The sequence below is a fragment of the Hemibagrus wyckioides genome, linkage group LG02, assembly GCF_019097595.1.
Source record: "Hemibagrus wyckioides isolate EC202008001 linkage group LG02, SWU_Hwy_1.0, whole genome shotgun sequence".
NCBI lineage: Eukaryota > Metazoa > Chordata > Actinopteri > Siluriformes > Bagridae > Hemibagrus > Hemibagrus wyckioides.
Window position 1 is genome coordinate 22,149,595 of NC_080711.1, and position 25,459 is coordinate 22,175,053.

General features: G+C 42.0%; 2 protein-coding genes across 3 annotated transcripts; both read right to left on the bottom strand.

Annotated features, from left to right (window-relative positions):
* Window positions 1-482: 482 nt before the first annotated feature.
* LOC131367305 (catenin beta-1-like) lies at window positions 483-13,354 on the bottom strand. 2 transcript variants are annotated; one of them, XM_058412656.1, is made up of 16 exons: window positions 13,143-13,353; window positions 7,651-7,700; window positions 6,662-6,886; window positions 6,302-6,555; window positions 5,806-6,044; window positions 5,469-5,670; window positions 5,221-5,365; window positions 4,790-4,893; window positions 4,355-4,693; window positions 4,054-4,212; window positions 3,812-3,931; window positions 3,365-3,515; window positions 2,531-2,652; window positions 2,388-2,448; window positions 1,720-1,967; window positions 483-1,502 (listed from the first exon to the last, which is right to left on the bottom strand). In XM_058412656.1, exons 2-15 carry the CDS (start codon window positions 7,661-7,663, stop codon window positions 1,762-1,764), a joined length of 2,340 nt encoding a protein of 779 aa, XP_058268639.1. In that variant the 5' UTR covers window positions 7,664-7,700; window positions 13,143-13,353; the 3' UTR covers window positions 483-1,502; window positions 1,720-1,761. The 2 variants fall into 2 exon arrangements, with proteins under 2 accessions (XP_058268639.1, XP_058268631.1); XM_058412648.1 differs by having other exon boundaries at window positions 4,355-4,893; window positions 13,143-13,354.
* Window positions 13,355-14,026: 672 nt separating this feature from the next.
* LOC131364031 (piggyBac transposable element-derived protein 4-like) lies at window positions 14,027-17,058 on the bottom strand. Its single transcript, XM_058407093.1, has 2 exons — window positions 16,887-17,058; window positions 14,027-16,481 (listed from the first exon to the last, which is right to left on the bottom strand). Exons 1-2 carry the CDS (start codon window positions 17,027-17,029, stop codon window positions 14,846-14,848), a joined length of 1,779 nt encoding a protein of 592 aa, XP_058263076.1. The 5' UTR covers window positions 17,030-17,058; the 3' UTR covers window positions 14,027-14,845.
* Window positions 17,059-25,459: the final 8,401 nt, after the last annotated feature.

Below are 25,459 nucleotides of genomic sequence, written 5' to 3' on the forward strand. Positions count from 1 at the left end.
ACCAGAAGGCTTCATTTTATTTCCCTGAAAAACTGATCTGTAGATGAGCGACCTTAAAGCAATTATACGCGAGGGCTTCAAATAACAGGACGACACGCATCTTTGTTCGTGATCTAATGCACGAAAGATGGCAGAGGATACGCTGATCCTCAACGACATCGCTTTCCATTTGATAGAGAATTGTAATTTCTCCGTTTACAGCCACGCAAAACATTACACATTATTCATAACTGGGGAAAAAACCCTCTCACAATTCTGTGTAGCCCTTGTGTGTATCTGTGCTCAGAATATGAAGTCCTGCAGGTTATTTGTATTATTAATTCATATGAAACATGAAGGAGGACAATTTCTAGTTAGAATTTCTCCTGGAGAGGGGGGGGGGGGATAAATCAAATATTGATTGAGTAATCAATAAAGAAAAGCAGCAAAACCATACAATCAGCACCCCATGATAGTGAAATAAAAAATAAAGTCCTTGGATGCACAGTGGAATAAAAGTCTTTTATTGTTTAGCTATGTCATTATCCATGTTCCCAAAAGAAGCCGCACAGGCAAACAAAAACAACGACGTCGCTTCAATAGAGAGACTACCTCGAGATAGCATAGAAAAGAAAGAAGAAAAAAAAAATCTTTGTCAAGTCCGTGCCCCCCCTCTCCACCCCCCACACCTCATATGGAACAATTGTGACACTGAAAAGTGCCTCTCCAGGCATACTTTTTTTTTTAACGTCTTTAATAAGAATGCATATATTTCTCCCACCCCAATACTCCAAGGTTTAACAGCTGATCGTATAAAAAAAAAAAGCTACACATCGTTACACTTTCAGTCAGATTACATAGAAACCGATTATTAGTGTTCGACACCGTTTTACGTGAGAAAGATCGAGAAACCGAAATGAGGCAAGTCCACTACGACGACACTACAGAAGACATTAAAAAGGAAATACAAATTACTGTGGAAAAAAAAAATAAAAATAAAATAATAACAAGGAATACATACTAGAAGTCAAAACCAAGCTAGGTCAGTACCATAGACTGATCATCTTTTTTAAAAAAAAAAAAAAAAAAAAGTTTTAAAAAAGGAAAGTGAAATAAAAACAAAGCTAAAAAGGTTTACAGCTCCATCTTTAGACCTTCCTTCTTCACTGTTAAAAGAGCAACCACTCCCAAAATCCCCTCTCGACTTTCCTTCCTCCATCACGGCCAAGTGGAAAAAAATAAAGTCCAGAATAATAAAACACAACAAGAACAACAAGAACAACAACAACAAAAAAAAGGGGGGGGGTTGGCTTCCCTTCCTCTTGTTCCTCGTAGAAAACTCCCTCTCATCTCCAACAGGTGTGTACATGTACATGTGTGTGTATGCACTGTGTGTGTGTGTGTGTGTGTGTGTGTGTGTATGCATTGTGTCAGGCACTTTCCGATATGCTCGCCCACCCGCCGCAACCCTTCCGTGACTCTTTAGGCAAAAATCACAATGCAGATTCATTCACGCAATACAGCTGCAAGGGGAAAAAACAAAAAACAAAGTCAGAAACGAGTGTAAAATTAACCTTATAAAGAAAAAGATCAACGTCCAAAACTCTATCTTTTAGCTACAAGTTATTCTTGTTCCTGTCTGTAGAAATGAATCATTACTCCACACTAAAATGGATTCTAGATAGTAAAAACCTCTAAAACCTGAAGGCATATTTTCCCCCCACTCTTCAAGCCTCTCACCTTCTCTACTTGCAGACTGTGTGTGTGTGTGTGAGAATGTGTTTAGAGGTCCGTGTCGAACCAGGCCAGCTGATTGGAGTCTGTGGGAGGAAGGCCGTCCATCAGGTCGTGGCTGTGGCCGAGGTCAGGAAGCCCCTCCACTGGGTACTCTGCTCCGGGATGGTGGCCGGTGAGCTCATGTTCCAGCATGCCATCCATGCCCAGACTGTCCTGGGCATAGCCTGCGTGGAAGGACCGGAAGCTTGGGTCTGTATGAGAGAGTGTGGGGGTAAAAAAAAATATGAGTCATGAGAGATATACTAAACACAAAAAAAGGCACACAATGGAATGCAGTTATAGACAAAAAAAAAGAATTATTTTCTGTTTAAAACAAAATATTAAATGGCGCATGCATTCATTTACGTTTCCATAAATATTCATGACACACTTGAATAAATAAACAGATGCCAAAAAAGTAATGAGATAACTTCTATCTTATGAAACCAAATAAACAGCTTCAATAAGATGTCTTCCTGCTCTGGTTGACTGAAATCGGTGTAACTCTATATAAAATACATATAGAACAAATCTTAAGTAAAAATCATGTGAATGTTCTAAAACATGACTGATTAATCAGGGTTTCAACTATTCAGGTTAATTTTTCTAGGTGAAGGTGGCAGGATTCTTACCATCTGGTCTGTATCCAACAGGCTCTCCTTGAGCTCCCATATCCAGACCCATATCCCCAGTCTAAGAAAGAAGAACAAGAGAAAATCAAATACAGGCACGATAATGAAATCATGTGTGTACTGCATTACCGGGCGTTACATACCTCGTTCCAGGCCATGGGCTCTGTTCTGAAGAGAGAGCTGGTCAGCTCCACAGACAGACGCTTCTTGTAGTCCTGAGGTTTGTCCTCAGACATGCGGAACAGCACAGCTGCCGCATACGTGGCTAGAAATAAAGAGAAAGGTGTGATTAAAAAAACAAAAGCATTACAATTTAGTAACATTAGCAACACTATTAACAAGTTTGTTTCTTCCAAGAATAATTGCCTAGTTTTCACTGAGGTTAATTAGAATGGGATTTTGTACTCGAGTACACGCAGGATCTTAAATGAAAAGTAAAAGTAATGATTGCTTGCGTTGTGCCTGAAACTTTCATGGTCTGATGAACTAAATTACGGGATTGCCTTTTCCAAACGAGGACACATTGTGCTACTTGCTGAATCCGTCCAAAATAAGGAAACCTCAGAAGACAGCTGTCCTTATGCTGCCTTCCAAATAGAACAGACTGTACCTGTCTAAAAAAAGCTGAAGCAAGGAAAAGGCCATGAAGAACTGATCAAACCCACATGGTTCCTAAACTGCTGCCACACACATTAGTTTGTAGAGGGAAAAACATCGAAATTTCAACAATTCCCCTGTGCCTGGTTTGCACTTTTTGAAGGGAACGTGTCTTTGAGGAGAGGTTCAAAATGCAGCTGTGAATTTTCCACAAGCTGGGTAAAAGCAGCTAGATTATAAATATAAGAAAATGTTTCTCAACAATAATTTTATAAATTCTTATTTCCATTATAAAGCTGACCGAAACCATAAAACAACAACTGTCTTAAATCATTTGTCGTCTGAACAATTTAGCTTGAATTGCCCCTCTAAACACTTACCCACTCCCTCGTTCCTGGAGTGCAGCAGTTCAGTAAGGGGTGCTGTGGCTCCCTCTGCTTCGATGGCCTCGGCCGCTTCCTTGTCCTGTGCCAGTTCACAAAGGACACCAGCAGCCACACGCTGGATGTTTTCGATCGGAGAGTACAGCAACTGCACAATGAAGCAGAGAGGCAGCTCTTGAGTACTGGTCCTTTTTTATTAACCAAACTATAGCTTTTTTTCAGTCTCGTGCAATGTAAATATTTCCTGTTTACAATTCAACTTAATGAAGAAATGATTCTAGAAAAATTCTAGACACCTTTGGAAATTTGCATCAGAGCATTTTGTAAGCCAAACTAAAATTTTAATTTATATCATAAAATTCTGTTCAATATAATCCAAACCAATAACTGATTCCAGACAGGTAGCATATAGCTACTTACTCAAGTTTACACAACACGAGTTACCTGAACAAACAGAGGGATGGTGTTGAGCCCTCGGATAACAATCCTGTTGTGCACGTCTCTGGCCAGGATGTGGAGCGCGCCGGTGCAGCCCTCTACAATCTCCTCCATTCGAACTCCCTCCTGTAGTGCGGGCATACAAAACAAACTCAATCACAATCTTGAGCTAAAAAAATCTCCGTCAGTAGAGAAACCATTTCTACAAAGTAGTCATTTTGATTTCAGGCACTTGCCAAAATACTCACCACAAACTGTTGCTGTGTGCCTCCCATTGAGGTGCGTCTCTGGGTGTCCTGGTGTGCCCTCACGAGCAGCTGGACTAATCGGGGGATGGCACCCTGCTCACGCAGTGGTGCATGATTGGCTGGACATAGTGCCAGGTTACGGATCAGACCAACTGTGGCCTGGGAGGAGGGAGCACAACAGAACGATCAGACTTGTATAGCCCGACTCGAAGGGCGTCAACCAGGCAACGAGTATGCATAACTAAAGTGGAAATTTAAAAAGTGGAAAAATTACGATAAACAGCTGGTGTAACCCTTGTACCTTAATAAGAGGCCAGTGTGAGGGTGGGTGCAGAAGTTTGACCACCACTGGAAGGCCGTAGTGCAGACGCACAGCATTCTGGGCCATTTCAGCATCCTGGTGTCTGGAAGTGAGATGGCGGAGGGCACACACGGCCGGTTCGGTGATGTCCTCGCGGTCTCCGGCTCTCAACACGGTGCGTACAAGCGACTCGATGCCACCGACCTGACACACCATCATTTTGTTCTTGTAGTTGTTGCAGGTGAGGTTGGACAGGATGCCGGCGGCACACGTCACCACGTTGATGTCGTCCGAGCCGAGCAGCTGGACCAGGGTGCCGAGCAGGCCTTCCATACCCTCCTGTAGTGGGCAAAAAATGAAAGGCAAGTTAACAATGATGATAGAGAATGAAAGATGAAACAACATGCTTTGTTTGCTGTATGTGTATATATGTACCTGCTTCGTGGCAGCATCTGACAGGTTTCTGAGGGTCCAGAGGCAGTTCTGTACCAGTCGTTGGCTGGGGTCGGTCAGGTGAAGTCCAAGAGCCTGCATGCCTCCTGTGGAAAGAAAAACAGCGAAAAAAGATTTAAGACCCAAGTTCTTGTACACATAATTATAAAACATTTGTTAAACAGCTCACATATAAAGACAATAATAGGAAATGCATTTGTGTGCATTTCCAGACGCTAGGTTTAAAACAAGAAAAGCCCAAAAGGCAGTCTATATTAAATATAAGCCTTGAATTTGTAAAATGTAATTTCAGCCAAACAAATGTTTTTTATCAAACACAGACACCCTGTGCAATTGTGTTAGCAATCATGTCAAAGCCAATAAAATCCTCAGCACTTTGATCACTGTGAGTGTGTTTGCCTGTACAAACGCACCAGCCTCCACAATGGCAGGTTTGTTGCTGGAGCAAACAGACAGCACTTTGAGCACACGGCTGGTGGTCCACAGCAGCTTCTCGTATGTGTAGGTCCTCATGATGTTCACCAGCGCCTGAGGGCCTCCACTTGCCAAGATGATCAACTAAAAAAAACCAAGGTAGCTTGATTAGCCCAAACTCCGGTGCAACAATAATTCAAATCAGCATCAGAAACAATTGTGTTTTTGTCACGGAATCAGCCCTCACCTTGCTTTCCTGGTTGCCGTAGGCCAGGATCTGTAGGCAGTCTGTGGTGATGGCGAGGAATTTAACGTTGGTCTTGTTCAGCAGAGCGACCATCTTCTGCAGGCCGCTGGCCAGACGGACGGCCATTTTAGCTCCCTCCTGGTGCAGGAGGAGGTTGTGCAGGGTGGTGATGGCATAGAACAGCACGCTGTCCACTGGAGATCTGCCACACACATATTTAGTGCATTTTATATTATAAGCTCGTTCTTTATACAGAAGCAATAAACTACTTTAACAATGATTTAGACTTTTACCTTATCTGTGAAAATTTAAATAAGTTATTTAGACTAGCTCTTACCCAAGCATCTTGACGAGAGCAGGGATGCCGCCAGATTTGAAGATGGCGAGAAGGCCCTCCCGGTGGTGGGAGAGGTTGTGCAGTGTGCCGGCAGTGCAGCGTGCCGTCTCCACGTCGGCCGTGTTCTGCATGGTCCTCACGATGGCCGACACCATCTGAGGGGAGCGCATGATAGCGTGCCGCGAAGCCTCTTTCTTTGACAGCTGATGCACCATGACGGACGCCTTATTTACCACCACCTCCAGAGAGAAAAGACAGACAGTTAAAAAGTGAAAGATGCTGCTCCAGTTTTGTGAAAAATCTTTCCCTGAAGTCCTCCTGTCCTTTTTATTTTTATTTTTAAAGTGAAATGCGACACCGCAGAAACATTTTTGGGTCAACCTTAAAATAATCAGTACCTCATTGATTTTGAAATATAGCTACTCTTCCTTTAAATCTCCCTTCCCAAAATATAAATACTTTCTTTAGTAAAGAAAGAAATCTAGGCAATTTTCACCTGGTCTTCATCATTGAGGAGCTTGGTGAGCTCTGGAATAGCCCTGGTGGCGAGTTCAGCATCATCCTGGTAGTTGATGAGGTTCACCACGGCGTGTTTGAGCATCTGGGACGGCTCGGCCAGCCGCTGCACGTTGGTGGGGTTAGCGGAATCAAACTGGGTGGTGGGGATCTGCATGCCCTCGTCCAGGGTCTCGGGAAACATGGCGGCACGGACGCGCTGGGCACGAGTCATGGCGTACTGACCGTCCATGTCTAGAAAGAGTGTGAATGTTACCATTGCACTAAGGCATGCAGCAATCTGTGAATGTCACACATCCTACTTTGGTGTAGCCCCTAAAATACAGAAACCAGCTCATACCTGCCACCTGCTCCGGTGTGAAGGGCTGGCCGAATCCCTGCTCCCACTCGTACAGCACCTGGTTGTCCAGGTCCTCATCCTCTGGGTTCCCCTTGCCAGAGAGTGAGGGCGCTGTGGTGGTGGCTCCAGAGTGGATACCTGAATCCAGGTAGGACTGCTGCTGCCAGTGGCTCACTGCAGCCTTCCGGTCCTGCTCCATCGCCATGTCCAGCTCCATAAGATCAGCTACACACCCACAGCAAAGAAGCGACATTAATCAAACAGAACAGAAGTCTCTTTGATACAAAATGAAGTACAAAAGAAAGAAAACATGCTGTAGGCAATTTGGAACCATAAAACCTCCTAAAAAACATTTCCCAGTAAAATGATTAGATTAGAACTGCCATTTCTCAAAGCAACTGACGCATACAACAAAACCACCTCATGACAAAACTATTAAACCCTTAAGACCAGTTGATGACGTGAAAACCCTCTCTACCTTCGACTTATTTTAACACTATTTGTACAATCTGTTTGAAAACTTGACTTCTGGTCAGGAAGTTTTCTTTGTGTTTGGATGCGCTTCTCGTCAGTCATTTTATAGACACTCAACTTGTTGAAAAACTGTACATCCTGTGGGCGGAGCTTTATGGTCATGTGTTAGTGAAAAAAGGGCTGGGCTTATGCAGATTATAAATGATCATTCACATTTGATTTAATGTTTGGTTCTTGAACTGTGTATACATGAATACAGTGAACAACCCTCAATACCACACACGGAATATATGTACAGTAAGCTATTGTATGGGGCTTGCTACAATAGCTAGCTTTCAGACTTTCGGCCAAGATCTTTCTACACGTTTCAACACGACCTTGCCGCTGTGTGTGGCACCGTTAGGTGTGTTTGCGTACGTGGTGGGGGAGGGCGCCATGTTTACTGTTCGAACCTTCTCATTTGCTTCCCGGCTATAATTAGCATTTCCAAGACTGCCGGAAAAACGTGTACTTACACTGGGTAGCCATCGTGATGCCGAGCTGTCAGTCCGAACTACTTCCAAATCTGCGTGGGGGGGACAAACAAAGAAACGCAATCATGAGTGTAAATTCAGTACAGAGAGTAAGTTGGCAGAGTTGTGGAAGAGGACACACGATACGGGCTCTTACAAACGAGCCGAAACCCGATCGGCCATATTCAACACGCCGTTCCTTTCAGACAACAGCTGTCCGTGTGTGAGAGGGGGCTCGAGTCATACAGCCTCAAGCTGTGTGTGTGTGTGTGTGTTTTCTCGGGGAAACTCCCAGCATTCAAGCAGCTGTGTCTCTCTCTTTCTCACTCTCACCCCACCACCACACACACACACACACACACACACACACACACACACACAGTGAGTCATCCTGGCACTGGCAATAAAAACATTCCTGAGGGTTAGTCAGCGTCATCCATCAGCGCTTGATGAGAGTATCGAGATGTGCTGAACAATGTGACAAAGATCAACAAGCTAATTGAAAATAAACAGCCCTGGGATAGACAGATGCTGATTTCTAACAGAAGCTTTTAAATGGTTTATTGCGCTGTGCCCCGACTCGGGTCCGTCTGCAACACCAGACTAAAAACGACTGTCCCGCTGTCGATCGCGATGCCTGCGGCATAAAGACGACGGCGAAACTGAAATGACTCTGAAATTTTAAAGTAATCTGGTTGCCACCTTTGGCCCGTTTCATTAACAGACTTGATTCTTTATCTTTGAAAATGAACAGCGAGTCTGGTTCGAGGGAACATTTTAAGTGAGGGAAGTTTGTCATGCTGGAAAACTCACTACATCCTCATCAGGTCTAATGCTTTCTCCAGCCTCCTGAGACACGCCGGCATTCACACAGCGGTTGTTTTAGAAATGGAGAGCTTCTGACTGATGTACTGCAAAAGCAGCTTTAAAGTAAATAAATAAACACACACACACACACCCTGGTTAGTGGTTAATCTCGTTGGGACGAACCTAAAACTTTTTCAGAGCCGGGCCAAGATGGCAGCAGTCGATTTAGTTCTCGAACAAGACGACAGAAGGAAGTAGGAGTGCAACAGATGGGCTAAATATTTATACCAAAAAAATAAATACATTTTTTTTAAAGCGTGTTCGCCTGTGAAACCCAATTAGCTGAACAAACAGAAGAGAGATGAAACGAACGAGCACAATAGAGTGTATTGTTAGTCAAGCCTGAGCTGTGATCATGAGTTTTGCAGTAATAAAAAAAAAAAAAAATCTTCCTGTTTGCTTGAAAGGTAAAGCTTGTAAAAATTATAAAATCATAATTCTTACAAGCGCACGTTCATCGACTTTCACCTCTCCCTCTTTTTACATGTTCCAGTAAAAGCATAATTCATGCTGAATTTGCTTTTTTTCTTCTTCTTCTTTTAATATGCTGACTAATCTAGAGTACTTGTATAAACATGTTAGACACCACTTCAAATCAACACTAAAAAGCGGGTAAACAGCCACGTTTCCGCAGAACGAGAGAGGATGTGGACTAATCCAGGACAACGGAAACCGCTTTTAGGTACGGCTTCCTGAGCTGCGACTCGTAGGGCTGATAAACGGAACGCCTCTCGGGTTCCACGGCAGCATGGTTCAGATCGTGTTTGTCCTTTTCACTGCAAACACACATGTCCAAAATCTACTTGCATCACTAATTTGAATTCCCCTCGAGCTACCAAGGAAGCGATTAGAGATTAATTCAGACGCAAATCCTTTTATCAGTCTTGCGTCCCCCCCCCCCATGGTATTAACAAAACAACCGCAACAGGATGAAACACGTAATGAATCTGCAGAAAACCTCAATGTCACTAATGTGTGCGTCTCTGTATCTCTTAGACAGGAGGTAAAGGGGACAGAGACGAGTGTTCGAGTACATAAAAACACCACCACAAAGCTGTGTTCAGAAAAGTCTGGCAAATACGGCATGAAATCTGCCCCATGAACCCTCTCCGGGTGGGACTGGACTGACGTGTGGTGCGGGGGTAATTTTCTACATTACAGGCGATTTTTTTTTTCCCCATGTGGATCGGCCAGGTCGGTGTTTTTCTCCGTCCTCCTCTGAGAAAATTGCAGGGAAATTACTCCCCACCCCTCCCTCCCAACACACTCAGCCTCTTTCTGGATTTCAGTCTGGTGATTTTCTTCAGAAAAGAAGGGGGGAGAGAAATATTTGACGGGTGCTATTTACTGCATTTTATTGCGTCTCGTACCCTGTGTATGATTGACCCTCCGCCCAGACACTAAACACTACCTATGCTGTGATGCGGAAATTGTTTCCCGGACACTTTGATTATTGTTTATTAATTGTGTTCCGGTTGCTAGAACCCCGATTCACTCCCGAACTGCGCCAAGAGCCAGCGTCTCGTCTCTCCTCCAGACTCCTTTCACCACGCTGATCACATGACCTCCGTGTCCATGTAAGTTCTAGAAGATCCTGGAACCCTGCTGAACCTGGGGGTCAGTTTATTGTGTGGTTATGCGCACAGCACTGAGATTACCTTCCTTATAGTAAATATTCCTTCAAAAAGCCCTTCTCTTTCAAATGCCCTCAGAGCACTGAATGGATGTTGTATATTCTCACAACTAGTTGACCTTAAAAAAAATTTCCCCATATTAGTCAAATCATGTAATTGAGTTAAATTCCTAATTTAAGGTACTTTCTAATTTCTTCAGTAAAGGGCAGAGAAACTAGAGCCTCTTTTTAACACTGAGAAAGCTTTGTAGTAAAAAAAAAACAAAACAAACAAACAGTGAAAGGCCCAACACAAAAAAAAAAGCACAGGATGGTGAAAGTTGGGCCATTTTGAGCAAAACACAGCTGAGTGAAAAATCAGGGCACTACCCAGACTCCAATAACCTGAGAGAACGATGCAGCTAACAGCCGAACCGTTGGCCAAAGACCTGCTTCTCGAGAGTCGGTGTGAGAATCATCTACATCAACGTACTGAAATGCAAAATGAGCTTCACTGGCAAAGGTAAAAAAAGTTCCCATAATAAAGCAAAAAGTATTCTGTGCTGGTTGCCGGTTTTGTTCTTGAGGAAATAAGGGAGGGGGAAAAAAAAGCTGAACTTTCCGTCTCCATTTGCGTTATATACACACGATTGCGCTTTTCGCGCACCGTTAACCACATTAACATTTGAGAGGAGCTTAAAATACAGCAATTCACACCGTCGCTCAGGCTTAAAACATTTGAGCAGCTCATCTGAATCTCTTACTCAGAAAGAGAGCCCCCTTTTACACCCAGGTAATTACAGGAACCCACATTTATGAAAACATCCTGCAGTCAGCGTCGGACATTCCACAGCGTGTGTGTGTGTGGCTGCCGGGGGAGGTACTGTACAGCACTTCAGACGGCTGCCTGCCCCTGAAGCAGACAGAAAGCTTCTTAATAGGAGGAGGGAAACTGTAGTGCTGTGAACTTGTGCCAAAGTTAATAAATCGGGGCCTTTTTTTTCTTAAAGCAGGCGAAGGGAGGTTTGTCGAAAACGCTCCGAGTGCACAGAGGAGCAGCTGTGGCTATGAAAACACACTTTGTAAGCAGTTCATTCAACATCGTTCAGAGAGAGAGAGAGAGAGAGAGAGAGAGAGAGAGAGAGAGAGAGAGAATGTTTCAATGCTTTTTCCGTGGAGCTGAAAACATTTCCGTGACTGCCTCGGGACTTGCTCAGAGACAAAGTGGAAGGAAGCGATAAAGCCACAACATGATAACCTACCCATTAAACCATGCTGTTTTTGTATTAAATTATAAATACATCACGTATCAGCTTTTCAAAGTTACAGTGAACAAACCTTCTACCTTCACCCTAAAAGAGAAGCCAACGGGAAGACGCACCGCCCTCGGCCATATGGAAGTGATTTAGAAAAGCCGCATCCCTGAGCGCAGAACACGGCCTGACCTTCAGTCACCACTTCATAAGCGCTACTTCGCAGCGATGGAAATGGGAAATTCAGAGCAAAGGCAACTAAACTAAATTACACCAAACATGTTGTTCACCATCGACATTTTCCGTGCTGTGGCGTAAGTGAAAACGGATGCAGAGTTTCTGGGGCTTTCCCCCCTGAGCGAGGCGACGCACGGCCCTCCGTCTGCGAGATCAAAGACCCACTCTATAGCCTACCCCTTCAGTCCTCACGTTTTTTTCTTAACGAAAGGCTGTTAACAGAGCTGATGACGAGCCTCATCTCGTGTTAAAGCGAGGACTGCGTTAAAACGTAGTCTACAGTGCCGGAAAACCGAGGAGCGGGAGCGAGCCGTTCTCACAAGGCTCTAAGGCAACTTAATTTGTATGAACGCCAAGGAAAATGAGGCAACATTAAGCAAATATTTTTTTGGCACACCAGTTACACACACACAGTCTGAATTCAACCCTGGAGTGTATTCTCCTCAGTTGTTTTGGGTAGGTAGGATCAGATTAGTTTCAGAGATTCGTTTCGAACCCTGACTCGACTGGAGGAAGTGAATCACACATGCCACAGATTTCTGAACTGTTCCAAGAAACTGAGACATAGAGCTACAGAAATGTGATACGTAAACAAAAAGAGAAAAGCTGTATGGGGATGTTTTCATCCCTGGATGCCTCACAACTGTTCTCTTTTAACCTTGGGTTCAAACCAAACCACAAACAAACCACTAGTTACTGTTAACCAACAACTTACCTGAACTGTGTTCATGGTAAGGAATGATAAGTCCTCAGTTTTGTGTGCTTTTAGCAAAAAAAAACAGGTTGCAATTAGGCAGCTAGCAAACTTCTTAACGAAAACTTCTTACTATTTTACTGTATTGTAATATTGTATAAGTTCTAACACCTTAACACACTCAAAAACAACTATCAAAATAAACTAGCATGCTAGTCAAATGTAACCTGAATAAAAGAACGCTACTAGCATTCGCAAGAAAATCACACCTATATTCCAAGAAGTCCCGCCTCGTAACCCAGGATTGGCTCACAGCCACAAAATCTCTGCACGTTCATTGGCTAGTGAATGCACGCACTCGACAAAACGTTCGCGTGTATTCGTTGTTAACCAATCCGGTACCGTTTGCCAGAATACGGGTAGGGGAAAAACAAACAATTAGGTATCTAAACAGTGGTTATCTCTCTCTCTCGCTGGCTCGCTCACTACACACACCTGGAACGTGCGGATAGTTGTAGAGTTTTGGTGCAAAGAATGTGGAAAATCTATGATACAAAAAGCCTATTACAAGTAAAACATTTCACTGTGCCGAGGAAAAACGTTGGCTAATTAGCCAAGTATTCTCAAGAAATCTCAATTACGACGTAGTTAGTATAAAATGAAGAAAAAATTATAAAGTTAGCCATTAGTAATAAGTTAGTAATAAGACAGAAAATCCGCCACGGCTTTTAAACCAGGACACATTTAGCTAGTTAGGAAAAGTACAAACGCTTCGATGGTAAACAGAAGAAACGCCTAAACTTCTATTAACTCACACACAGGACAAACGTACCTGATACCAAAAAAAACGGATAACCCGTTTTTTCCCCCTTTTTTCCTTTCTTCTTTAAGCGACGTGAGAGCAACCTTCTCGGTATCCAAAACTGAAATGAAAACAGTAAGACCACCTGGTAAAAAAAAAAAAAAAATATATGTATATATTCTTCCGCGCCTCCGCTCCGCTGCAGCTCGCTGCTATGTTAGCTGGAAACTGGAGCCTCAAAATGGCGTCCCGTCACTGTCGCCCCTGCCCGAGCCGCACTGCGCATGCGCACTGTTCTCACGCACACCGCACACCTCAGAGGAAGTTCTTATTACGGTGAATGCGGTTTAATGTATCCTACCGCGTACTTAAAAAATAAACCGCTACCTGCTGTGTGTTCGTGTGGGTTTCCGACACGCGTGGAATAATGATCAGGCTGCTTCCACGTTAAAGGTGTAACACGGATAGCGATAAATAGGTTTATTTGTCAATGAAAACGCGTCCCTTTTGCCACACTTCCCTCGAGGAAAACTATGTGGTATGCGCGGACGGATATGATGGATGTAGTTCGGACGAGGTCCATTCATTAGTATGGAATGTGCCTGATTTGAACAAGATTTTCAGAGATCAACTTTCAAAGTGGCTTTTATATTAGGACTGAGTATTATTTACTGCATTAAATAAAAAAAATTATGTATAGTAAGTTTTTTTTTTTTTTTACTTAGATAGTTTTAGTCTATAGCAAAAATGCCAAACAGATTGCTAATAAATCATACATGTCCTATTGATTCCCCCTCCCCCAGTAGAGAGGGGAAAAATTATGTTGACTATGAATGTTTTAACTAAAATTGAACACAAGCACTACAAGCGTATAACCATTTTGTACTTTATTTATTTATTTAAATATACACCGATCATTAAAAGCAACTAGTGCCTAATATTGTGGAGATTCCACTTGTGACGCCAAAACAGCTTTGGTCCACCAAGGCAAGTGGCAACTTAGCTTCAGATAAAAACGATGTCCAGTACCGGGCATATCCTCGACGTTGTCCTGACCAGGAAAAAAATCAGCTACTGAAGAGAAATTAATGTTCAAGTTAATTTAAAGTTCAAAAGACCAAAAGAAGGACGCCCAGAAGAAGGTTATGTTTCATATGTTAATTTTCCCTGGTGCTTTTTATCCAACAGATGCATCTTACCTTTAAAAATATTAAATAAAATAAATAACACACATCTGAAATTTTTTTTTTTGTTGTTGTTGCTGTTGTTGTTGTTGTTTTTCTGTAAATCAATCATTCTCCATACAGAAAAACAATAGTGTCTATTAGAATTACTAGTCTTGGCACACAATAAAAATAGGTAGTCAGTGGCATAATATCCATCCATCCATTTTCTATACCCGCTTTATTCCTAATTAGGGTCACGGGGGTCTGCTGGAGCCTATACCAGCACACATTGGATGAAAGGCAGGGGTACACCCTGGACAGGTCGCCAGTCCATCACAGGGCCACATATAGACGAACAACCACACACACACACACTCACTCCTATGGGCAATTTACAATTACCAATCAACCTAATGTACATGTTTTTGGGCTGTGGGAGGAAACAGGAGTAAACCCACGCAGGCTGCCACCATGCTGCCCGTGGCATAATAGTTAATGCCAAATTATTCATCGTTTAAATGATTCACAAATGAATTATTCACGGTTCCATTGCAGGTGGTGAATGTTTCATTCAGTTACTTTGACAGTCCTGTGCCATTTCTCGAAACAGTTTCTAGTCAACTGCAGGCACAGAGGAACGTCACACTTCCTGCACTTCCACGGAGTGCTACTATTTTTGGAATTTTGCAATCGGCAGACGACGCAGGTCCTGCGACCTTGCGAAGCCACCTGACTTGCATCTGTAGACAGCTTGGCCACAGGCACCGGTATGTGATCGCAGCTGGCATGTTTTAAAGGGATTTTCTTCGACATGCCGCACAGCTGGGCAGTCAGCTCCTCCATGAATGCTTTGTGTGTCAAGGCAGGGCGCAGTTGTCGCGACGCAAGCTCTTTGTGCAGGATGTATGCGTTTGTAGCCGCAATGTCCAAGAAGTGCAAAAACAGCTTCCGGTACCATTTCATGGTCTTGTGCTGTGTTGTGTAGTACTGGATCAGTTGGTCAGACAAGTCCACACCTCCCATGTGTTTGTTGTACTCGAAGATGGGAGTGGGGCATGAAAATGTCTGTGTGGTCCATGTCTGTTTTGTGGTCTTCACCTTCCGTTGTGTTGTCTCGCCGTTGAAGACTGTGTGGATCGTTGAGCAAACAGAGACCTCTTGAGCGTCCATCCACTTCACAAACACCAGAGGACCATCCCTGATCCACCTGAAGTCTCCCCTGCGTGACGTTCTACCCAGGGCATTCACCGTAGTGCTCGGACAGTCCTTACAGTTTTTCTTGTTGTCCCTGTACGTCCCACACGCGCCAAATTTCCGAGCGTGTAAGTCCCTGAATAGCTTTGGGCTTGTGTAGAAATTATCCATGTAAACATGGTAGCCCAAGCCCAAGAAAGATGGATCCATGAATGACATCACAGTGTCGTATGAAATCCCTCGACCTGTGTAGGAGCTGTCTTTGCCTGTGTACACGGCGAAATCCACTGTGTATCCGTTGCTCGAGTCAGCCATTACAAACAACTTGAAGCCCCATTTGGTGGGCTTTCTCTTCATGTACTGCGTCATACCCGTTTTCGCCTTGGTTGCTACCATTCGTTCGTCCACCGAAAGGTTTCTCTTTGGATGATAACAGGTCTTACAGGCCTCCCGAATCTTGTCCATGAGTGGTTTCAAGCGGAACAGTCGGTCATACTGCAGTGTCCCACGCCTCATATCGTTCTCTCGATCCTCATCCGGATCGCTCATGTGGACGTTCCAGGAAATGGTTCTGTATCGGTCTCTGGACATCACCGTCCCTGGGAAGGCGATGGAAAAAATGTTGTTTTGCCGCCAGTAATCTTGGATGTGGTCTAGTTTTATCAGGGCCATGTAAAAAACCAGGCCGATGTACTTGTAAAACCCGTCTACTTTCAAAGCACTCCATTTGTACTTGCATCCTTGAGCGATGTTCCTGGCAGCTTGTTTATTGGTGTTCCGACACAGTGTCTCTACAGCATCTTGAGAGAAGAAGAGTTTGAACAACTCCAGAGGCGGATGCACTTCTGCCGGATTCAGCTGCACCCCAGGAAGCCGTGCAGGCCGGAACTGAATGGCTTGTGGAGACACGTCGGCGTCCTCGGGTGTCTCCCATGCTGGGGGAGATTTTGACTGAGCAGACTTGCGTGGCTTCTTTGCTGGTGGTGGAAGTTGCTTCTCATCTTCAATTCTGCAAACACAATCAGTTTACCTAAGCGAGGAAAATTTTGGCCGCCGCTTGTTCCGGCCAAGACTTGCTCATAGAAACTATAACAGTACTCGCAGTAACAAAATGTATTATAACAAAATTTACTTTATGTAGCCTTTTCATAGTGTATGACTGATGTATAACCTCAAAATATTTCAAATGCCTACATTTTTACTAATCAAATCATTTGCATCCTTTTTGCGTCTTATGTAAACGTCACTCACTGCCACTCCTGCAAAGGGATTTTTGCAATAATTCACCTTCACTTCTACAATTTCAATTAATGTGCCTCATTCAGAACACTGCTGAACTGCCACGACTTTATTACGTCCTGACAGATTCTTCTCTCAGCTGTCCTCACTTAGTTACTGTTGCTAAGTTACTTACTCGTCAGCAGAATCATTCTCATCCAGACCCAGCGTTTCTTCATCGACGTCCTTGTCCTCCAGATCTGATAAGTTGTATCCATCATCATCATCATCATCATGAAGGACATCAATTGGCTCAGACAGGACCGTGCTGGAAGCCATGTTCTGGACTGAAATGCTCTTACACTGAGTGTTTTTTCTGCTTTTGAACCAAACAAGCACTGATTTGCATGTTCTAGGGCTGGGCAAGTTTGCCTACTTCTTCTTCTTCATCATCTTTTTCTTCTTCTTGTAACATTTATTAGTGTTTGGCAAGCCAGCTTTCGGTGGATTACAGTTACTGATTTGAACGAAGTGAAATCTCTCAGCGCTATATGACTGTCCTTGCTCTGCTAATTGTTTTTATTTACAATGATGCTAGCTACCAAAACACAGGCTGAGTGGTAGACCATCATACCATCGCGTTGTGTATGACAAAATTAGAAACATGCAGATTTACATTTATGGTATATGTCAGACACTGTTGTCCTAAGCGACTTATCTCATTTATATAACTGAGGGTTAAGAGGTCTTGGTCAAGAGACCCTCAGTGGCAGGTTTGGTGGTCCTGGAATTCAAACTCTCAACCTTCCAATCAGTAGCCCAACACTTTGGGGACGTGTTAGCTTAGTGGTTAAGGTGTTGGGCTACTGATCGGAAGGTTGAGAATTTGCTCAAGGGCAACTGCTTGGCCCAGAGCAAGGCCCTTAACCCTTAATTGCTCAGTTGTATGAAATGAGATAAATTGTAAGTCGCTCTGGATAGAAATGCTAGAAATGTTTAAACCCTGAGCTACCATTTCCCCTGTAGAAGGTATTTTGGAAATGTCCGATCTGTCCGAGCTTACACTGTAAATCCATAACAACCAGAACCGATGACAAGCTTTATTTTATTTAGTTTTTCTCTTTTTCTCCTAGTGGAACCATCGAAATAAAGTCTATGCCCTTGAAAATCTTTTCACACCCTCATGCTGGAATGATTTTATTGGCATAAAAAATGAAACCGAAGCAGCTGTAAGAGTATAAAACCTTGTAGGCAAATCCACAAACAAATTAGGGTTACAGCCAAAAAAAAATATATACTTAAGTCATCTACAGTCTCTTCCAAAAGTATTGGGGTATAAAAGTATAAAGACAGTGTCGTGTTCGAGGCAACTGAAAAACATGTGACGCATCATATGTCACAAAAACGTCCACATAAACATAAACAAATATCACAATGTCACGGCTTGTGAGGAAGTGATGTCTGGTCTCATTTTTAAAATACGAATTAAACAAGTCATTTGTAAACGAGTTATTTGTGTTGATAAATGCTTTAAAATCGTTCAGTTGAACACTGGAGCAGGTCACGCCAGCTTGAGGCAAAAAGGCAGTCATCTGATGGCTCTTTATTTATAGCGGAATTCCTGGAAATTATTTGGCTGCCATTAAGCATCATTCTTCTGGCTATAACTGCCTCCTCGCTTCACTTCAAGTAAGAAAAGCAAGAAAGCAAGAAAGCAAGAAAGCAAGAAAGAAAGCAAGAAAGAAAGAAAGAAAGAAAGAAAGAAAGAAAGAAAGAAAGCAAGAAAGAAAGAAAGAAAGACAAACACACAAGCACATATTTTATGGAAGGAAGGAAGGAAGAAAAAAGCTGTCTTTCATGGAAGGTGGAAAGGAAGGAAGGGATGAAGGAAGAAAGGAAGGAAGGAAGGAAGGAAGGAAGGAAGGAAGGAAGAAAGAAAGAAAGAAAGAAAGAAAGAAAGAAAGAAAGAAAGAAAGAAAGAAAGAAAGAAAGAAAGAAAGAAAGAAAGAAAGAAAGAAAGAAAGAAAGAAAGAAAGAAAGAAAAACACATACACACACAAAAGCTGACTTTTATGGAATGACCAAAGGAAAAAAGGAAGGAAGGAAGGAATGAAGGAAAAACAAGCAAAATACAAACACACACACAAGCTTTCTTTTATAAAATGACCAAAAGAAAGAAAGAAAGAAAGAAAGAAAGAAAGAAAGAATACTGACAAACAAAAAATGTGTCTTTTATGGAAGGAAGGAAGAAAGGAAGGAAGGAAGGAAGGAAGGAAGGAAAGATAAATTGTAATATGTAAAATGAAAGAAAAACACTCTAATGTACTCTTTACCAGGACAAAAAGGAGAGAGAGAGAGAGAGAGAGAGAATTTAGAGAAAGATTGAGAGAGTTTAAAGAAATCTGGACAAATCACTTCATATATGTTTCATATTTAGTTTATTTCTTTAAGGATTATTCATGCAGTCACTGGAGTATTTTTTCAGTCTTGTGACTTAAAAGCTGAAATCATGGAGAAATAACTCCACTCCTGTCTGCCGCTGTAAAACACCTCGTACCACGGCTTTGAAATTCAATAACCAGAGGATCAAGGACGCGTGTTTTCATCCCACAGAGAAGCGACGACTTCTTCATCTTTTCTTCTGTCTGAATTCGCAGGATAACACATCAGGGGTTTAAGTAAAAGCTAACAGAAATGGATGAGGTAAAAGAAAGGGCAGGAATTAGGGTGGGTTTAAATGTCCTTATTCGAGAGACGCTTGTGATAAATCGATATGTATTCTCATGACTTGTTTTGTGTGTGTGTGTGTTAACCTCAGTCATTCAGTATTCAGACCAGTAAATTCAGCAGTGTGTAGAGAGTGTATGAGTCACACAAGCGAGCCTTTGTTTGGCCGCCAAAGCACAAGTCCTTGGCTACAGCGGCAAGAAAGACTGCCTGAAATGGCATTAAAGTGAATATGAACGGTTGAACATTGAACACTACGCAAACGGCAATCAGCACATGTATTCATTTGGTAGATGCTATTCATCCAAAGCATCCTTTTTTCTTTCCAGTCATCAGACTCACTGAATCATCTAAACCTTCCTATGCACTGTAAAAGTTCCTATATCTAAAACTAATACCACCAGTGCTGCTGGTGTTGGGGTAAACTGGGGGGCGAATGTGTTGTCTGTTTCTTCATGGAGAATCCGACGGAAATCCAATCAACAGGCCGAAGAACCTGGAAGCGTTTCTATAGCAACTGCTATAATTCACCAGGGACTTGTACGGTCTGAGCTAAACGCAATAACAAACTTCTTAAAACATATATTTAAGAAAATGTCAGTAGTCAGTAGTTTACATTTCTGGCATTTAAAACACACCCTCATCCAGGGCAACTTATATTTTATCTCATTTCATTCAAGTGAGGATTGAGGACCTTGCTCAAGGGTACAGCAGTTGCAGCTTGGTGGACCTGGGATTTAAACTCACAACTCACTCCTAATAGTCACTTTAGTCCATAAATTCCTGTCATTGGTCATTCACACAACCGCCAGCTCTCTCAGATTACTTTTCTAAACAAAATTGTTTATCCTGACTCTTATCCATTTTTCCTTTTATCCCTCAATATTTGTACCGAACAGGACGGACGATGCCGATCAAACCCAGATTTCCGCCGTAACCTTGATTACTTGCAGAACCTGCAGACCCAAATGCAAGGATCCAGTACGTGCACTGCTTTTATTTAATAAAAGAAAACTAACTACATTAAACGTAACAGAAATAAACCATAACTTTGACATGGAAACTTAAATAACCTCAACAAAACATGACTATAACATAAAAACCTAAATAACGGCACACATACACCGTTACGTCGACACATATATAAGAGTAATGTCTGACCCTGACTAAGACAGCTGGACAAACATATATAGAGCAGCACATCAAGGGAAAACAAGGGACAGGTGAGAAAGCGGGAAAACAGATTAAGAAAGGGCGTGGCACCGCCCATGCCGGAACGTATAATAATACAATAATAATAAATACTATACTACACAATAAGAACTAAACCACTTGCCAGTACCCCCTAAGGGTCTGTCCCAATAACTCCTTACAGTATTCTTCTCTAAGCTTCAGTCTCTTCTGTAAAATGGTCGCTCTTTGTGTTTAGCGAGGTTATGATAATAATGATGACACAAACTTGTGATGATAAAGGAGAAGTGTATTGATGATGATTGCTAAATCAGTGCTTCATTATTAGAATTATTATCCCTGAGCACTGGTGTGATCTTGACTCTGATTGGCTGATGGAATGTCTGTCACAGCCGTGTATTGAAATCTATTTAATCATAACGTAACGTAATGATTTCTCTGAGAAGCTGTGTGATTCACAATTTACAGAAGGACGAAAGGAGTCTCCAGTTTCAATGCTTTTGTAACAGTCCCACCATGGGAGAGTCTTCAGGATAGATGAATTTGTACTTTTTATAGCTCCACTGATAGAAAAACCACAGTGTGTCTTTCATTAAGGAACAAAAAATGATTAGTGCTGGAAAACTGCTGAGGTATAAGAGGTATAAAACACTTTATAAAACATTAGGAGTGCAGTTACAGTAAAAAAAAAAAAGTCAATTTTGTGTGGTAAAAAGTAATTCCACTGCATCACACCACCATGTCATAGATTATTTTATTATAAGTGCTTTATTTCTTACTTATTAATTCATTTTTTTCCAAGTCAATCTCACCAAGAGGAACTGGTATTGCATTCTACAAGTTAAATTAAACAAAAATATATTTACTCCTTACTTAATATCACCAAAATCAGAAAATAACTAACGAAAAAGTAATAAATGTATTATATATAGGAATTATACGCTAGTTATCTTGTTTTTAATGAAGCAAAAGGCTTTTTCTGGTATTAGAAAAGGAATATGGGTGCCAAAACTTTTGCACCGCTTCCTCCTGTGACCTACTTCTTTCAAGTATCTTTATACTGAACAGATCCACAAAACTTATGTTGACCTTGAAGATACAAACAGGGTGTAATCTTTCTAGATTCATGCACACATGACTTATTCGGATTATTTCGACCCCTCTGTGTAAAATTCTTCCAGTCCCAACAGTCAACAATTCTGATATCTATATACCAAATCACATGAAATATTGTGGCTTCACACACCATTGTTACGCTCACGACACACGACATGGCTCTTCCTTCCCCCACTTTCCGAGTCTTTCATACTGAAATTGTGCTCAGCTGAAACTTTAACCACAAAGACGATACTAATTGTCTTAAAACTCTAAAAGCTTAGTATCGTGGAAGAGTATTAAATTTCACACTGAATGTCTCTGATCATAACAAACCAAACCGCAAACATTTATTTCTTCTCCGTATCTATTTTAGCACCAGCTGTAATTAACAAATAACTCCCATCATAAGTCAGCATGAAGTGGAGGACATCATTAAAACTGTTTTTTTTTTTAGCATTCGTCCTACTGAAGGAGAAATACAAGTCTGAGTTCTCCTACCAATCAGCTTATGGAAGTGTATACACACACACACACACACACACACAATACACAGTTAATACAGTATATAAGCAAGCAGCTTTGAACACACACACACATCCCCACTCCTACGTAAGATAGCTTTTGCACCTGGAGGCTTTTTCCAGAAATGTGATGCTAATCCCGAGCCCGCACTCGGAATACTGAGCATGCTGTAGGAGGAAACGCTGGCCTTATCTCTGCCCCGCTTAATGTGAATACGGATTCAAATCAGCAGGGGGTACAGCTGCACCCGTCATTAGCATGCACGCAGACATGCGCACAGAGAAATTTGGTCAAAGTAAGCAGTGCTTCAAAAAAGCTGCATTTACACTCCTCTTTCACACACAGAAAAGTACAATAATTAGCATTGCTAGATTCGATTTTCATTAAACTCATTAAGCGTGACAGGTTATAGCTTGTGTTATAGCTAAATTATATTGGTTATACTTCAGTAACTGCAGGGTACAGCTGATGTTTAAGCTCAGCAACTATATCGTATGGGTGACTAACCACAGGTTACAGGTCAGTAATTACGCAGTACAGCTGAGTAGCTACATGTCACGGCTCTGTAAACTTTGGCTCAGAACAAAAGGTTAGCGTTCAGCAGCTACAGGTTGTAACTGGTGGATTATATTTCACTGTGGATTACAGGTTAGTAACCATAGATTATGACTCATTATTACTTATTATTGAGTCCAGCTTGACTAGCTCTAGAGTCAAGTTCTTACAAGTCCTGTAGGATCCAACAACAACAAAACGGGAATATTCAGTTACTACTTTCATGTTACATACTACATTCAGTTACATACTTTCAGGACAAAGACCATGTTCATTAACTCACAACTTGCCTTGTGTAATGGAATTTGGTGCAGGAGCAGAACTGGTCAAGAATCTCTGTGGGAGCAGGTGGGTATCTTCTCTAGAGGCCAGCTTGAGGCCAGAGTCTATTTAGATTTAAAGTTCAAAAGTCCAAAGTCTAAAAGAAAAAAGAAAATACAACTCAAGTCCCCAACTCAAAGTCCAGTCCAGAGTACAAGTTCTAGATCCAAATTTGGGGCCGGAGCCCCCCAGCTCAACAGGCAAAGTTGAGATCAAAGCCCTACATGCTAGAGTTCAAGGTGAGTCCAAAGCTTCCAGGTCAAATCCAGAGTCCAGGACAAGATTCAAAGTTGGGTCCAGTTCCAGAGTCCCAAAAGTCCCCAGATTCATAGTCCAAGCCAACTCCAGAGTCCCTAGTTACAGAGTCCAGGTCATCTCCAGAGTTCCCAGTTCAGTAATTGAAATCAAGTCTAGAGTCCCAAGATCCGGAGATTAAGTCAACTCCAATGTCCCTAGTTTCAGAGTCCAAGTCAAATCCAGAGTCCCCACTACCGGAATCCAAGTTGACTCCATCGTCATCATCCCCAGTTCCAGAGTCTAAATAAACTTCAGAATTTGCAGCTCAAGAAACAAAGTCAAGTCTAGAATCCCCGGCTCAATAACTATAATCAAGTCTAGAGTCCCAAGATCCATATTCCAAGTCAACTCTAGAGTCCCCAGTTCCAGAGTCCATGTCAAATCCAGAGTCCCCAGTACCAGAGTACAAGTTGTCTCCATCGTCCCCATATTCAGAGTCTAAATCAACTTCAGAATTCACAGCTCAAGAATCAACATCTAGCCTAGAGTCCCCAGCTCAATAACTAAAATCAAGTCTAGTGTCCCCAGTAAAAGAGTCCAAGTCACATCCAGCAACTCAAACTCAACAGTCTAAGCCAACTCCAGAGTCCCAATCTAAAGAGTCCAAGTCATGTCTAGAGTCACCAGTTCTAGAATTCAATTCAAGACCAGTCTCTCTGCCTCAGCATCTAATTAGAGTTTAATGCTTTAAGCCCAGTAGTTGAAATTTAGCTTTAAATACAGCTAAATTATATCTAAATAGTCAAGCCAAGAAGGCAAAACAAAACCAAAAACAGAATCCGACTGCAGAAGAAATATTCTTTTTTCTTTGATAGTGTCTTTTATTCTGTTGTTATTCTGGGACCACATACAAGTGTTCCATCAAGATGTTAAGCACTGACATGTTATGGCTAGTCGACTCTATTCACGAGGAGCGGCTCATTGTGGGCTTTTGATATTTCATGGAATCTTTCATTTAAATTCGAGGGTCACTGTAGAAAAAAAATGTGAGTATCACAGAGGGGTTTTGTCTGTTAGTCTCACCTGTAAATGTTGATTTTATAAACATTGAGTCATCTCAGTGAGTAAACCAAACACACACACACAGTCTCGTGACTAACGCCGAAGTGAAACTGACCCACATAGACATCCTGCCAATAAAGACAAAAGATAAACACTCCCACATATATGAATACATACTGCTGGGAGGGTGTGAGAGAGTGAGAGGAGGAAATGGCCATGCCAAAGTAACACAGACTTCCTGCAACTCACTTTTAACCTCCTGCCGTGATTGAAAAGAGGACAACACACACACGCACAAACAGATTTGCCATTTTCCAACTAGAAATATATTTAAATAGCTCTTTTGTATATGTGGTTGTGTGGGTTTACTCCCTTGCTTTTGTGTTTTCTCTCTGAAATCCACACCCTCCCACTACAATACCTTCACCACTGACTAAAAATTAGTCGCCTTAAACATTTTCTCGTTTTTATCGCCATCTAGTGGTTGCTTTGTATATTTCATGTTGATGTGAGGAGAATTATGATGATTTTTAAGTAATTTATTTATTTCAATTTTATTGTTATTATTATTTACAAATTCAGCACCATTTCAAAAGCAACTTAATATTAAATACTGAAGTCATATTTGATGCCGCCGCTTTATTTCCATCAACCTTCAGTAGAATTGACGAACTTTGGAAACACTTTCTAGTTTATATCGCCATCTAGTGGTTGCTTTGTGAATGCCAGGTTGCGGTGAGATGGGGACATGATGATGATGATGGGGTTTTCTTCATTTTAAAAAGTAACTTAATATTAAATACTGATGTCAGATTGGATGCCTCGCTTTATCTCCATCACGCTTCAGCAGAAATGACGCGCTCTAGTTTATATTGCCATCTAGTGGCGGCTTTGTAGACTTCATGTTAAGGAGAGACCAGGGATGATGATGAGGGTGATTTTTTAAAAATTGAGCAGAATTTCAACAGTATGAATGAATTTTAAATACTAATGTCATATTTAAAATCCTCAACCAAAGACGGTTGACGGTAACAACAGCACTGATATCAGGGGGGA